Source organism: Sturnira hondurensis, unplaced genomic scaffold (genome assembly GCF_014824575.4).
Source record: "Sturnira hondurensis isolate 20B ecotype Veracruz unplaced genomic scaffold, ASM1482457v3 Scaffold0002840, whole genome shotgun sequence".
Classification (NCBI taxonomy): Eukaryota; Metazoa; Chordata; class Mammalia; order Chiroptera; family Phyllostomidae; genus Sturnira; species Sturnira hondurensis.
In genome coordinates this window covers 27086578-27099283 of record NW_028075471.1, presented here as the reverse complement: position 1 = coordinate 27099283, position 12706 = coordinate 27086578, and the positions used below count along the sequence as shown (strand labels likewise).

The following is a 12706-nucleotide window of genomic DNA, read 5'->3' as shown; positions in this document are numbered from 1 at the left end:
TGAATAATTTGCACTTGTGCTCCTGAGTTCTTAACCAGTTTTATTTTATATATCATGCTGTGATTTAGCTCCAGCGGCGCCATGAGCAAATGAAAAAGAATTTGGAAGCACAGCACAAAGAATTAGAGGAAAAACGTCGTCAGTTTGAAGACGAGAAAGCAAACTGGGAAGCCCAACAACGTATTTTAGAACAACAGAATTCTTCAAGGTACCTAATACCAAGATTCCCAAGAAATGTCTGTATGAATGTTTTAAAGAATTCTTCCATTTTCTTTTTTTTAAAGAGGGGACACTTTTTTAAAAGATTTTATTTATTTATTTTTAGAGAGGGGGAAGAGGGAGAGAAATATCAGTGTGTGGTTGCCCCTCACGATTCCCCTACTGGGGACCTGGCCCGCAACCCAGGCATGTGCTCTAGACTGGGAATCTAACTGGCAACCCTTTGGTTGCCAAACCAGCACTCAATCCATTGAGCCACACCAGCCACACCAACCAGGGTAAAGAATTATTTTCCTATTTATTTTTTAGAACAACATTTTAAAAGACGACATCCACTGTTTTGCATCCAAAGCATGATTATTTTCATGGGTGAATATTTTTTATGAATGAATATTTTAATACAAATGGATATAATCTGTCTGATATAATAATAATTTTTTTTGCTGCAAACATTTTCCATCACTTAACACTCTTCATAACTGTAATTTACTTGCATCATAACATTCTCCCAGTTAACTCACCATAATCAGTTTCCTACTTTCTCCCTCCAAATTTTGGACAAACGGTCGTGTGTTCTGTTTGGGGTGAGCATGTAGAGAACACTGTCAAAGAGATCTTGCATGAATTTAGAGGTATGTTTTACTTGTGTTGAGTTAGCTATTTAGAGTAAAATTCTTAAGATAAAGTATTTGGATTTCTAATTCCTGATATAGTTAATAAGTTGCTTGCTTTTTATTTATTAAAGTCAGTAATATCTGTACCTTGGGGGTTTTATTCCCTCATTAGTACCATTTAAAACTGAAAAGTTGAATTGCTGTAAGAATTCTATAATTTACTTTCACTGCTAAACATTTTCAAGATTAGACATTTGTTCTGTGGCCTTTTCCTCCAAAGAAGAGGAAAATACAATTGTAAAAGCAAATGCATTTTAGAGTGGAAGTGGCAGTGGGAGAAAAGGATACAGTTGTATCCTTAGATGTCAGTTGATTTTTTTAAAATTTGCACTGTTTCATTTGAGAATTGTTCTCATATCTTGAAAATGCGATTTTGTCAAATAGAAAAGGGGGTTTTGCCAGATATTTACTGTATTTATCCTGGAATTATGTCAAATATTTGATGTCTAAGGCAGTACTGTTAGGGACTAGCACTGTCCTCATTGTTCACTTCTAAATCTTTTAGTTTTTCAAATGAAAAAGTAGTGTGTGAAAATTTAACAGTTGTAGTTGGGCTAGCTGTTCCAACCACGTGTTGTTTATAAGGTTTATGACATAGTCGTTTTGGTTATTTTTCTTTAATCCTTTAGAACCTTGGAAAAGAACAAGAAGAAAGGGAAGATCTTCTAAACCCTCCGTCCACCACCAGTTGCGTGTTAGTTGCCAATACGCCAGCTTGGCCACCAGTGTTTGTCGGATCCGTTTGACCAGTTTGCACCAGTTTTATCCTGAATGAGGGATTTAACAGCATGACAAAAATTATTACTATTTTTTTGTTCTTGGTGGAGATTAAGATGCCTTGAATTGTCTAGGGTGTTGTGTACTTAGAAACTAACAGCTCTAAGTACCTTTCCTACATTTTCTTTTTTTTTAATTAAACAGATGTCTTCAATTTAATGCAAGAAAACGTTTTACTATTGTACAATCATGTTCTGGTGGTTTGACTGTTTACAGGATACTCCAAAATAAAAGGACTCGGAAAGGTTTTCACCGAGGATAAATTGCCATAATATGATACAAACTATGCTTCTCTCTGACAATTATAATACAAAGGCTCCATCCAGTGCAACGTATACAATAATGTAATTTAGTCTAACACAGTTGACCCTATTTTTGACACTTCCATTGTTTAAAAATACACATGGAAAAAAGAACGTATATGCTTACCATGCACCTAGAGCTTTTTTATAACAGCCTTTTTTGTTTGTTTGTTGTTTTGGATTCTTTAAATATATATTATTCTCATTTAGTGCCCTCTTTAGCCAGAATCTCATTACTGCTTCATTTTTGTAATAACATTTAATTTAGGTATTTTCCATATATTGGCCCTGCTAAAATAGAATATAGCATCTAAAGGAAACCTTCCTTTAATTCCCTTTTTACACTTTATGGTAAGTAGCAGGGGGAAAATGCATTTATAGATCATTTCTAGGCAAAATTGTGGAGCTAACGACCAACCTATTTCTATCTATGTGCAGTCTCTTTATTTTACTAGAAATGGGAATCATGGCCTCTTAAAAAGAAAAAAGTCATCATTCTGCTTTTAGCTGTATTCATATATTGCATCTCTGTATTTTTTTGTTTGTATTGTAAAAAATTCACATAATAAACAATGTTGTGATGTAATAGAGTATGGGTCTTAAATATTCTGCAGGTGCCATACAAAACTAGAATATTTTGGGAAGAAACTTCAACTATATGATTGCAACTCTCTTTTTTTGTATGTTTGTTTCACTCAGGTGTATGTGTTGATTTTCTTGAGATTCAGTGTCTCTCTGCTCATTCCTCTCTCTCATTAATGTTACTTCTCTGAGAACAAACCCCAATGCATTCATAGGTAAGCTTTCATCTCTGGAAACAAATTTTTTTGTCTGGAAAGAGGGTGGTATAATTTCTTTTTACCAGCATCAGATTATGTAGATTTTTAACATAATACTTAACATAATCATACATTAAGAATAATGAATGTATACCAGTTCATTATCTTAAAAAGTTTTGCCATTTCTCTTACTTAAAATTAAGGATCCAAGCAGTAGGAAGTACCTGATAATTCTGATTAGTTAGTATTTTTGCTTACTTCAGAGGCTGAAGGATTTAAATAGTATGCTTGAAGGATACTATTACCTGTGAAAGACAGATCTAAGGTGTACGGTACATTTTCAGAAGATTACTCACAGTACAGAATCCTGACTGTGCATGTAAGTTCCCCCAGGGTACTGTTTTTAAAGCAGATTTTATGGGGTGTTAAAACACAATTTGGGGACACTACAGGAAACATTTATCCTTTCTTGATGGCCATCACTAGTTAAAACTTGTCTTAGAAAATGTTTTATTACCTAAAATATCTTTTTTGCCATTGGACAGCATAACAGTGCTGAAGTCTTTTTAGAACTAAATTGGTTGTTATTCCAAGGCCAGAACCAGATACTCAGGAATAACTAGAGTAAATAGGTAGGGGGTTTCATTTGTTCGTTTTCATTCTTGTGTAAAGAGAGATTGGGTTAATCTCTAATGAAAAGTCTGATTTCAGAGAGTTGGAGTCAATGTGTACTTCATTTGGAGAATCAAAATAAAGACATTTATGTAGACTACCCGCCTCACCGGCGGAGTGCTGCTGCTTCTAGAAACAGGTTCTCGTTCCATATCTTGTGATAAGTCACCTTTATTTTACCACCCCAGTGAAAACTGTCACAGCTCTTTATCCATTGTAACGCCTAAGGTTTTCCTCAAACCTAATATGGGAGCTATGCGACTTTACTGTCTTCCTATTAATGTCAGGCTTTTCAAGCCTATCGAAGGCTGTGTTTGCCACAGGCCTGTGGGTTTCTGAGAGCTGATGACGGTTGTCCACAACACCTGTGATATTCAGGAAAGTGTAAGAGAAGGCCAGCAAGCAGGCAGTGCCTCATCCCCTTGGTCAGGAACATTATGGAGTGAAGTAGCTCATTAACCAGTCTTTCTAATTCTCCGTTCTGACCAAGTTGGGCACCCCGTGGTAGAGTTTTACTGCCACCTAGTGGAATGAGGTGTAACTTCTATTGTCAAGTTCACAAGTACCCACACTGATGATGAATTAGACGTGTGCCTCAGTTTGTAATCTTGGAAACTGAGGATTGAGACTCCTGCCTCTCAGAGCCATTAGTTCATCACACATTACCACCTTCATGTTCTGACTCCCCATACCTTTCATGCCTTTAAAATCCTGGAGAAAGTGACCTAAGGATGTGGAGGTGAGGGCATAGTTGGTGGGAAAAAAGAACCAAGGGTAAGGTGGCCCGGTGACATGGCAAGAGCAACAGGAGTGGGAGAAAGTTTGGCACCGTCCTCAAGCCCTGGTGAATTATCTAGCACGTTCCACCGTGGAAGCCATTGACATAAGTAGTATGTAGATTTGTTGTTAATCACTTGTTAGATCTCCAAGGGCACCGTGGTGAAGACTGCTATGTGTCCTCTCTGGTATGAAAAGAGAAACTATCATCTCCCACAAAAGTGAATTGAAATCCTTTCCAACAAAAAGCTTGCAAATGTAAACAAAACTCAGTATGTTGCATTTTCCTGCTCCTTTTATAATAATGTAACTGTCCCCATATTGAACACTTACACTGTGCCAGACAGTGAGTGAGATAGTGTATCTGCACTATCTTCACTTAGTCCTCAGTGGATACCAGACCACCTCTTTTTAGAGTGGAAACAGGTTTGGGGATGTGCAGTGACTTCACCCACAGACAGGTGGAGAGTTGGAGCCAGGCTTGCTGACACCGGGGCCTGCGTGCCTCGGTCGTGTTGTAGGGCCATGTGTGTGTGCTAGAAAACAGGAGTCACATAGGTTCAAATCCGGGCTCTGTGTGAACTGCACACATGACTTTTCCCTTCCGAGCCTTTGTTCCTTCAGCTGTAGAACAGGACCTTTCCTCCCTCGCTGGTTCGGAGTGAAGGTTACTTCTGGATGCAGGCAGTTACCTCTGACTGCTGTGTGCTCGCAGACCCGGAGTGGCGGTTCCCCGGTTTCCGGTGATGGCTTCTTTTAGGCAAGTGTGCGTGGTGCCTGCTGCTTTGTACCCAGAGAGAGCCCGTTGGAGTTACTAAGTGAAGTATGTTTCGACAAAAGGGCACACCATGGAAGTAAGGTAATTTGAGGGAAAAGCAGCATTTTTTTGTATGGTGCTAATAATGAGAGTTACAAAAAATGTCATTCTTTGCAAATAAGGCCGAGATGGTTTATTGGAGTATCTCTGATGGAAACATTGTCGCTTTTCAAGCAAATCTGGTTCCCATGATTTGGGATCACTCCACAGAATGTTCAAAGTTTAGTGTCAGCTGTTCGCAGCAGAAAACGGGCTGACAATTTCCTGTGTCCTTTTGAAGCCTTTCGAAGCTTCACGGGAAGAATGAAGACCATTCTTGGCCCAAACATTTGCCCCATGGGGTGCTGGGCCCTGCGAAACAGCCTTGTATAGCAAAGGAGGGTCAAGTGAAAGGAGACCTTGTTCTGCACCAGGCTCTCAAAGGACAGTCTGGAACCCCGCTGGCCACGCTCAACCACAGTTTGAGAGGCGATGTTTGTGGACCCGCAGGCATCTAATGCTGCTCAGGCTTTCCTGTTTGTGGACCCGGAAACCCTCTGGGACAGGAATGGTTGGCACCTCTGAAAAAGGACATCTGTGGCACAAGGCGGGGGCTGACAGAGGAAGGGGTGGCAAGGTGCTGCCAACTGTCATTTCTCTCTCCATCCCCACAGCTGGTCCGGGGAGCTGCTTAGCCTCCTGGCTTCCAGGCCTGCCGCTCGGAGCGGCCCTTCATTCACCTGGAAGTTTTATGCGGACACAGCAAAGCACAGAGCCCCAGTGGGCAGAGGGCTGGCTCCTGGGTGTGGGCTGCTGCACGAACGTGGCAGAGCATGGGGTGTTTTCCCTTGTTTTAGTCTGTTGTCTTGGAATTTCACTGGTCTCTTTCCTATTTAAATATATGTCCACTTGCCCATAGGCACTGAAAAGTTTCCTGTGTCGTGGACAGGCCAGTAATTGAAGCAACTTGGCAAATGCTGGGTGAAGTGAGGGGTTCGCCAGCCCAGACCCAGTGTGAGTGGGAGCTTCCATACTTTTCAGGAGTCAAGGGATATGTTTTTTCTGGTTGGGAGGTAGGGAGCTGTCGATGTTTTTCCTGGGGATAAATCTCGTGTGATTCTACGAATCTATGGCTTAGTGTGGTTTACTTTCAAAACAACAAAAACTGTTGAACATTTCAGGAGCACAGTTCTGTCACAGACACCCAAATAAATCCCCCCACGGGCCTTCAGGGGGCTGGGTCCGGTGCAGGGTGCTGAGATGGTTGGCGTCTTCTCTCGGAACCCCCACTGTATTTGTGCCTGCTCCCGAAGGTAGAGACGGCAGAACATGCCTGTGAAAGCCTTTCATGAGAAGAAGTGGAATAAAATGAAGAGGCAGTTACCTTAGGACACGTCTCACCGCCAGGGGCCCCAAACAAATGGAGACAAAGCCCAGAGGCTCACGGACACGGTTCAGAGCTCTGGCCCTGGGCCCAGGGATTCTGAGTGAGGTTCTGGGGAGGGAGCTGGCCAGGCGTGTGCACTGCCTCTGCAAAGGCTGCTGTGTGCTCACACGGTCTGTTTCGTAAAAGCGGAAGTCCTCTGTTGGTTTTCTTTCTGTTAGCTAAAAGAAGTACTTATAGCCATTTTATTTTACTAGAGGTCTCTTGTGAAACCAAGTGGCATAACCGGAACTTTCATAAAGCAGGAGATAACCTGTGTTGTAAAAAGACAAAAAAGACACCCAGTTACTTACCAGGGGACAGGCGGGTTTTGTTGGAATCTGGGATTTTATTGCCCCTATGTTCCTCTGAATTGGATGGATGTGTGGTGGGGTGTCCAGCCCCTCAATCTGGATCGGGCCCTGTCTAGCCTAACCTCAGGTGGGTCCTCTCCCCCATACTCTCGGCTCTCTCGTAGGGGCCTGAGGACTGCAGCAGCCAAGGGCCCAGTGGCACGCTCAGAAACGGGGGACAGGGTCTCAGAGAAGCAGGGTGTGCGTACAGGGGAGGACATCACCCCACTCGCTCACGCTCATTTGGGGCAGGGATCAAGAACTGTAGGGCTGCAGCCCCCTGGTGGGAGGTGGGCAGAGCATCGGTGTGGCCAGGTGGCAGTGAGGCACTGGGATGTGGGGTCCCCAGTGTCCTCACCGAGTCCCCAGTGGATGGGGGACCTCTCTGGGAAGAGGGTTTGACAGACACTCCTGTGCACCGCCTGGAGACGAGGCAGCACACAGCGGCCTTAAAAAACCAGCTGGCATTGCCCAGCAGGGGGCCTGGCATGGGGCAGAGGCCACCCGCCCTCACCCTTGCCCTGCCTCATCTTAGAAGATGGGGGGAGGAGGCAGTGTGGGGCAGGATGCCCCCTTAGGCGAGGTGGAAACACAACTCCCAGTGGCCACCAGGAGGCAGCACTGCCCAGGCTGTGGGCTTCCACTGTGGCTGCCAGGGCATCGAGTCACTGTGGCTGCATTACTCTGTTTGGATTTTAGTAAGTGAAAGGAATGGCGAGGGCCATGAACTTGGTGCAGATCCTCACAACAGAGACCAACTGACGCCATTTTTTTGCATCTACATACAGTTTAAATAATTCATGCTAAAAGGGGGCATGGGTGTGCACCACTTTCCCCATGGTCAAGGCAGGTGGCCTAACGCGATTGGCACCCCCATGGTGAAGCAACGCACAGGCGGCACACCTTGACAAATGGACGCATAGGCCAGTCCTTTGGAACTAAGTTTCCACGTGGCAGGTGAGTGATGCTTCCCTGCTGCTGCAGGTTAACAAGCCAGTGGTGGGGTTGGCAGAGCATCACACTGGCTTGGCCTCAGAAGAACCGAGAACCCAGAGAGTCAAAGTCAAACCTGGCAGCATCTGGGAGCCTCTCGGGTGAGTGGGGGGGGGGGACAGTTTACGGCCTATCGTTGGACATCCTACTCCAGGGCCTCCCCCTTGCTAGCCGGTTCCATCGCCAAAGAGAAACCATCCCCAGAAAGGGGGAGGAGGGAGAAGGCGGCCTAACTTCTGGTCTACCTTTTCCGACCACTCTCCCTGCTCATTCCTGGGAAGGCAGGGGGCCTGGGATGGCATGAAATGCAATGGGGCGAATTCCAGGAGCTTTGGCAGAGGCAGGTTTCTCCATGAACCCTGGATCCACAGCCTCCTGACAGACTCAGCTAAGTTTCCACCTGCCCCTTTTTTTCCACCAGCTGGTGGAGGGAGCCCAACACATGATGTTTTTATGAGAACCCAGACATCCGGTGACGCCTCCTGAGAAGCAGAGCCAGGCAGCTCCTCACTGGGAAGATGTAGTTGGTGCCCTTCATTCCCACCGTACGACCACATAGCGGCTGGAGTCTGGGACCTGAGGACACCTCGGTGAGCTTGACCCAGACCTTTCCACTGACCGCAGAGGTCTGAAGCCCCAGCAAGGCTCCTCTGAGTTCCTGACTTTTTCTCACGATCAGCTTCCCACTAGATGAGTTTCCTTTCCAAATGTTTCTCTCCTCTCTGCCTCCTGTCTTCATTTCTGTGGTTCCTTCCACCCACACCATGGGCAAAGATCTCCCTGTATTCTCAGTCCTTCTAATGCAATACTGAAAACAAATGGCCGCCTGTCACAGAACTTGGCTGTAGCCACTCGAAATCCATGTTTGTCCCCAGGAATTCTCCCTGAGCGCCTCACCCTGGCCCCAGCACCTTCTCTCCTGCTGACTCCTCGGTCTTCCCCTTCCCCACCTTCTCGCTTTTTTTGCTTTTTTCCTCCTCCTTGGGAACAAATGACCAATATTTATAACAGTTCCACCCACTTTTTTTAAAGCTCCCTACATGTGTCTTTCAAGTCTCTTTCTGACCCCAAAGAAACAGCTCTTCCATGGAGAAGCAGAGCACTGAAGGGAACCAACTTGCTCGGGTTCCAATTCCTGTGCTACCCCATGTATGACTCTGGGCAAGTCACGTCACTTCCCTGTGCCTCAGTTTCCTGTTCTGTAAAAACAGTCCTCATGGGCTTGTGGAGAGGACTAAATGAGTTAGTAATGTATGTGCCATTGACACATGAATGGGTAAACACATTGTAGTGTAGCTGTACGATGGAATATTATTCAGCCCTGAAAAATGAATGTAGTCCTGATATCTGCTATGACTTGAATGACCCTCAAAAACATTACACTAAGTGAAGGAAGCCAGACTAAAAGGTTACATATTAAGAGATATCCAGAATGGACAAACCCATAGAGACAGAAGACAGATTCATGGATACCGGGGACAGAGGGATGGGCAACGGGGAGTGGCTGCTTATGATAGTGGACTCAAGACTTGGAAAATTTTAGCTTAAGGTAAAAAGTTGTAAGTCTAGCAAGTAATGTGTATGTTAAAACTTTTGTTTCAGAAACTACAGATAAGGCCCATCATGGCTCCTGGGAAAACAGCCAGGCCCCTGGGGCACTGAGAGAAGATTACCGCCTGGGGACATCCAGACCTTTTGTGTTCCAGGGAGAGCAGACAACCACTGTCCCCGGGAACAGCTAACTGCCCAGAACTGGAATGCTGCAGCTTCACTCACCTAATCCTCCCTGAATTTCAAACCCTCACTGCTCCTTGTTTATCCACTCACCCCCACTTTATAAAAATTCTGGCCAGGAAAGAGAAGGGAAGACAGTTTGTGAGGGTATGAGCCCGCCATCATCTCAGATCGCTGGCCATCTGAATAAAGCACTCATAAAGATTCAATCACTGTTATTGCTTATTGGATTTGGTAGTGACAGGCAGCCCAAACGTTGGTGTCTTCCGGTTACACTTAATGGAATGGGTTGTGCTAGCTTTTGAAAAGCCCTGGCCGGTGTGGCTCAATGGATTGAGTGCCAGTCTGCAAACCAAATGGTCACCGGTTTGATTCCTAGTCAGGGTACCTATCTGGGTTGCAGGCCAGGTCCCCAGTAGGGGGCGTGCAAGAGGCAACCACACACTGGAGTTTCCCTCCCTCTCTTTCTCCCTCCCTTCCCTTCTCTAAAAATAAATAAATAAAACCTCTTTTTTAAAAAAGTTTTGAAACTCGAGAGAGCTGATGGCTGTACATTTGTGAATGCCCTGAATGCCACTGAATTATGCATTTTTAAAATGGTTAATGGTATGCTAGGTAAATTTCACTGTAAAATAAATAAATGGAAACCAGTTTTTGTGTTTTCTGGCATATAAGAAATAATGAAAGCATTATTATTGCCCATCCGCCACTCCAATCAACACAGAAGACTGTTAATCTCAGCTGTTTCAAAGTAAGAAAAAGTCACTCAATGGCAGGCAGTAGAAGGGTGCCTCAGGCCCTGGGAGAGAATTTACCTGAGGGCTGCTCCTTGCACAAACATTACTAACTGTCAGATAATAACGTTTTCATCTTGTTGCAAGGAGAGCACATGGGGACTGGTCATGGAGCACCATCGAAATTTCTCAGAGAGTCTCGGGGCTCATCAATGTGACTCCAGGCATGGCAGGGGAGGGGCGTCCCAGTGGTCAAATGTCTGTGGTGTCCACACCCTCCTTTGCTCCCTCAGTCATCTTTTTTCGTTGGGATGGAATTCACGTGCCGGAAGTCCACCCCCTCCGAGCGTCATCTGCAATTTAGTGGCGTTTAGTACAGGCACAGAGGCGCCGGCATTCGTTCCGATGGTTCCAGCAGCCCCTGGGTGGCCTTCCTCGTGGAGTCCTCCAGGCTGGGCTTCCAACCTCAGCTGCTCTGACCTTCCAGAACACAGTCCTGACCCTGGTCCTTCCCCCTTTACCTACCCTACTTAAAATACCTCCCAAGACCCCTCACCCCCGACCCCAGCATAGTGTCTGGATTCCTAGCATGCCTACCCCCCATCCCCTCCCAGTGCCCCCCCAGTGGCCCCGGCTTCAGCCACTCTGAGCCCTTTGCAGTTACCCATCGTGCAGGTGGCTGAACTCGGGCTGTGGGACTGCTCTGGAGTGCCGAAGGGCCCAGCGCCTCTCTCCTGCCCCTTCCCTTCTCCAGGTTTGCCCTGGGACAGGACTTGACAGTACCTCCCGCAGCCTCTTGCACCCGCGCTGGGTATTGTCCCTGGGAGAACTCTGCAGGTGCTGACTACCCACATGTGGCCACTTGCCTTTGCTCCTGCTGTGGGCAGCAGGCACCAGTGCCTGGGCTGCCATTACGGCAGGAGAGACAGAGTGAGCTGTCTCAGCTGCCCAGGAAAGCCCAGACCTGCAGGCTGGCAGCCCCCTGGAGAAACCCCTTCCTTCACCACCATCGGCCTGCCCTTCCCTCTGGAGGCGGGTGAAGAGTTCAAGGCTCCCAGAACCAGGGTTTGGGCGGTTCCTTTACATATGCACTTATTGAACTGGCACCCCCTCTTTGCAATATCATCATCATCGTGTCTTCTTCAGATGTGGGGCAGTTGGGACTCCCAGGGGCAGTGACCACTGTGTCCCAAGTCCTGGCGTCAACCTCAAGTCGACCTTCTCTTTGTTTCACTGAGGCTGAATGACGACAGTCTGGGAGATGGGCCTTGCCAGAGGGAACAAAGCTCGCTTAGGAGCAGAGCAAGCTGGTTAATGAACGGCAGTTTGTTGAATTCTGAACAGTTATGCAAAGGAAAATCTCACTGTTTCAAACATTTAGTTTCATTGTTTCATAATGAATTACTTAAATGATTGCAGTATTGCATTTTTTAATGTCTTAGTTGATAATTATTTACTCTTTCAAACTGAGAGGTTGAGAGGGAGCACCGCCAGGTCTCCCACGCATTGCATGGAGGTACCAATGGGACTTTGGCAGGGTCATGACCCACGGTTATTTACCTCTTTGTTATTTATTGTTGCAACTGCACCAGGATGCTTCTACCAGCCAGTAATGTGCCCCAAACTGGATGCAACCCCAGCCTGTCTAATTGCTGTCTCTAAATATACAGGACACCTGTGCTATGCAGGCAGCACGTCTCCGTCACCATGGTGATCAGGGAACGTCAGTCTGCAAACACATCCCTTGGGGCAAAATGGACCTGGGACAGAGGAAGCCTGAGAAGCTGTGGGTCTGGCTGAGGAGGCGTTGCATCCTCAGGGTTCAGGGAACCGAGCTGCCCAGAGCCTGTGGACTCTCTTCCCCACCATGCACTGGGTGACCAGGACTCCAAAATACCTGCTCCAGTGCCCTGAGCCTGCGTCCAGGTCTGTGATGCCACCTCCCAAGGTCCGTCTCCTCCCAGGAAGACGGTGTGATAGTTGTGCCCCTGAGACCTTGGTTGTGCACCGAGGGGTGGCACAGGTCTACAAGCTGGTGTGGAAAGACTGGACTGAGGTGTCCACACACACATGCATGCTCACGAGCCCATTTTTGGTAAGAGATGGAGGTGGAGGGTTAGGGTGGGCCAGGGGTTTTTATCTGTCTTCCTGCCCGACCCCCACAGTTCTGGGTGGGCCTGACACGTGCCCCAACTCCTGGTTCTCTGCTCATCTGCTCCCGTGAGTGTATCAAGTGCACCCTCCGCATCACCCTTCCTGGAGGTCACTGAGCTGTACATCCTGTTCTCTCTGCAGCCGGGCCGCCTCCTTGTCTGCCTCCTGGCTGCCTGCCACGCCTTCCAGGCAAAGTGCCCCTGGCCTCTCGAGCCCCCCTCTCAGAGGAGGGGCTCCCTCCTCCGAGCCCCCAGCACTGGTGCCTGTCTACCTCCCCAGCCTGGGGCCAGTCACTCTAAACAGCACTCATGGCCGAGGC

The 12706-nt window shown here is 46.9% G+C and overlaps 1 protein-coding gene across 3 annotated transcripts in view; it reads left to right on the top strand.

The window, feature by feature from the left end:
• The window catches only part of SEPTIN7 (septin 7), an 84977-nt gene extending 82426 nt beyond the window's left edge, over positions 1–2551 (top strand). For 2 of the 3 annotated variants that reach the window (XM_037041146.1, XM_037041147.1), the window contains 2 exons: positions 69–208; positions 1523–2458. In XM_037041146.1, the coding sequence (XP_036897041.1) occupies positions 69–208; positions 1523–1562 (180 nt within the window). In that variant the 3' untranslated portion in view covers positions 1563–2458. Of the gene's footprint in view, positions 1–68; positions 209–1522 lie in introns of all 3 variants that reach the window. The other variant, XM_037041148.1, reaches the window with a different exon arrangement.
• The last annotated feature ends 10155 nt before the right edge of the window (positions 2552–12706 follow it).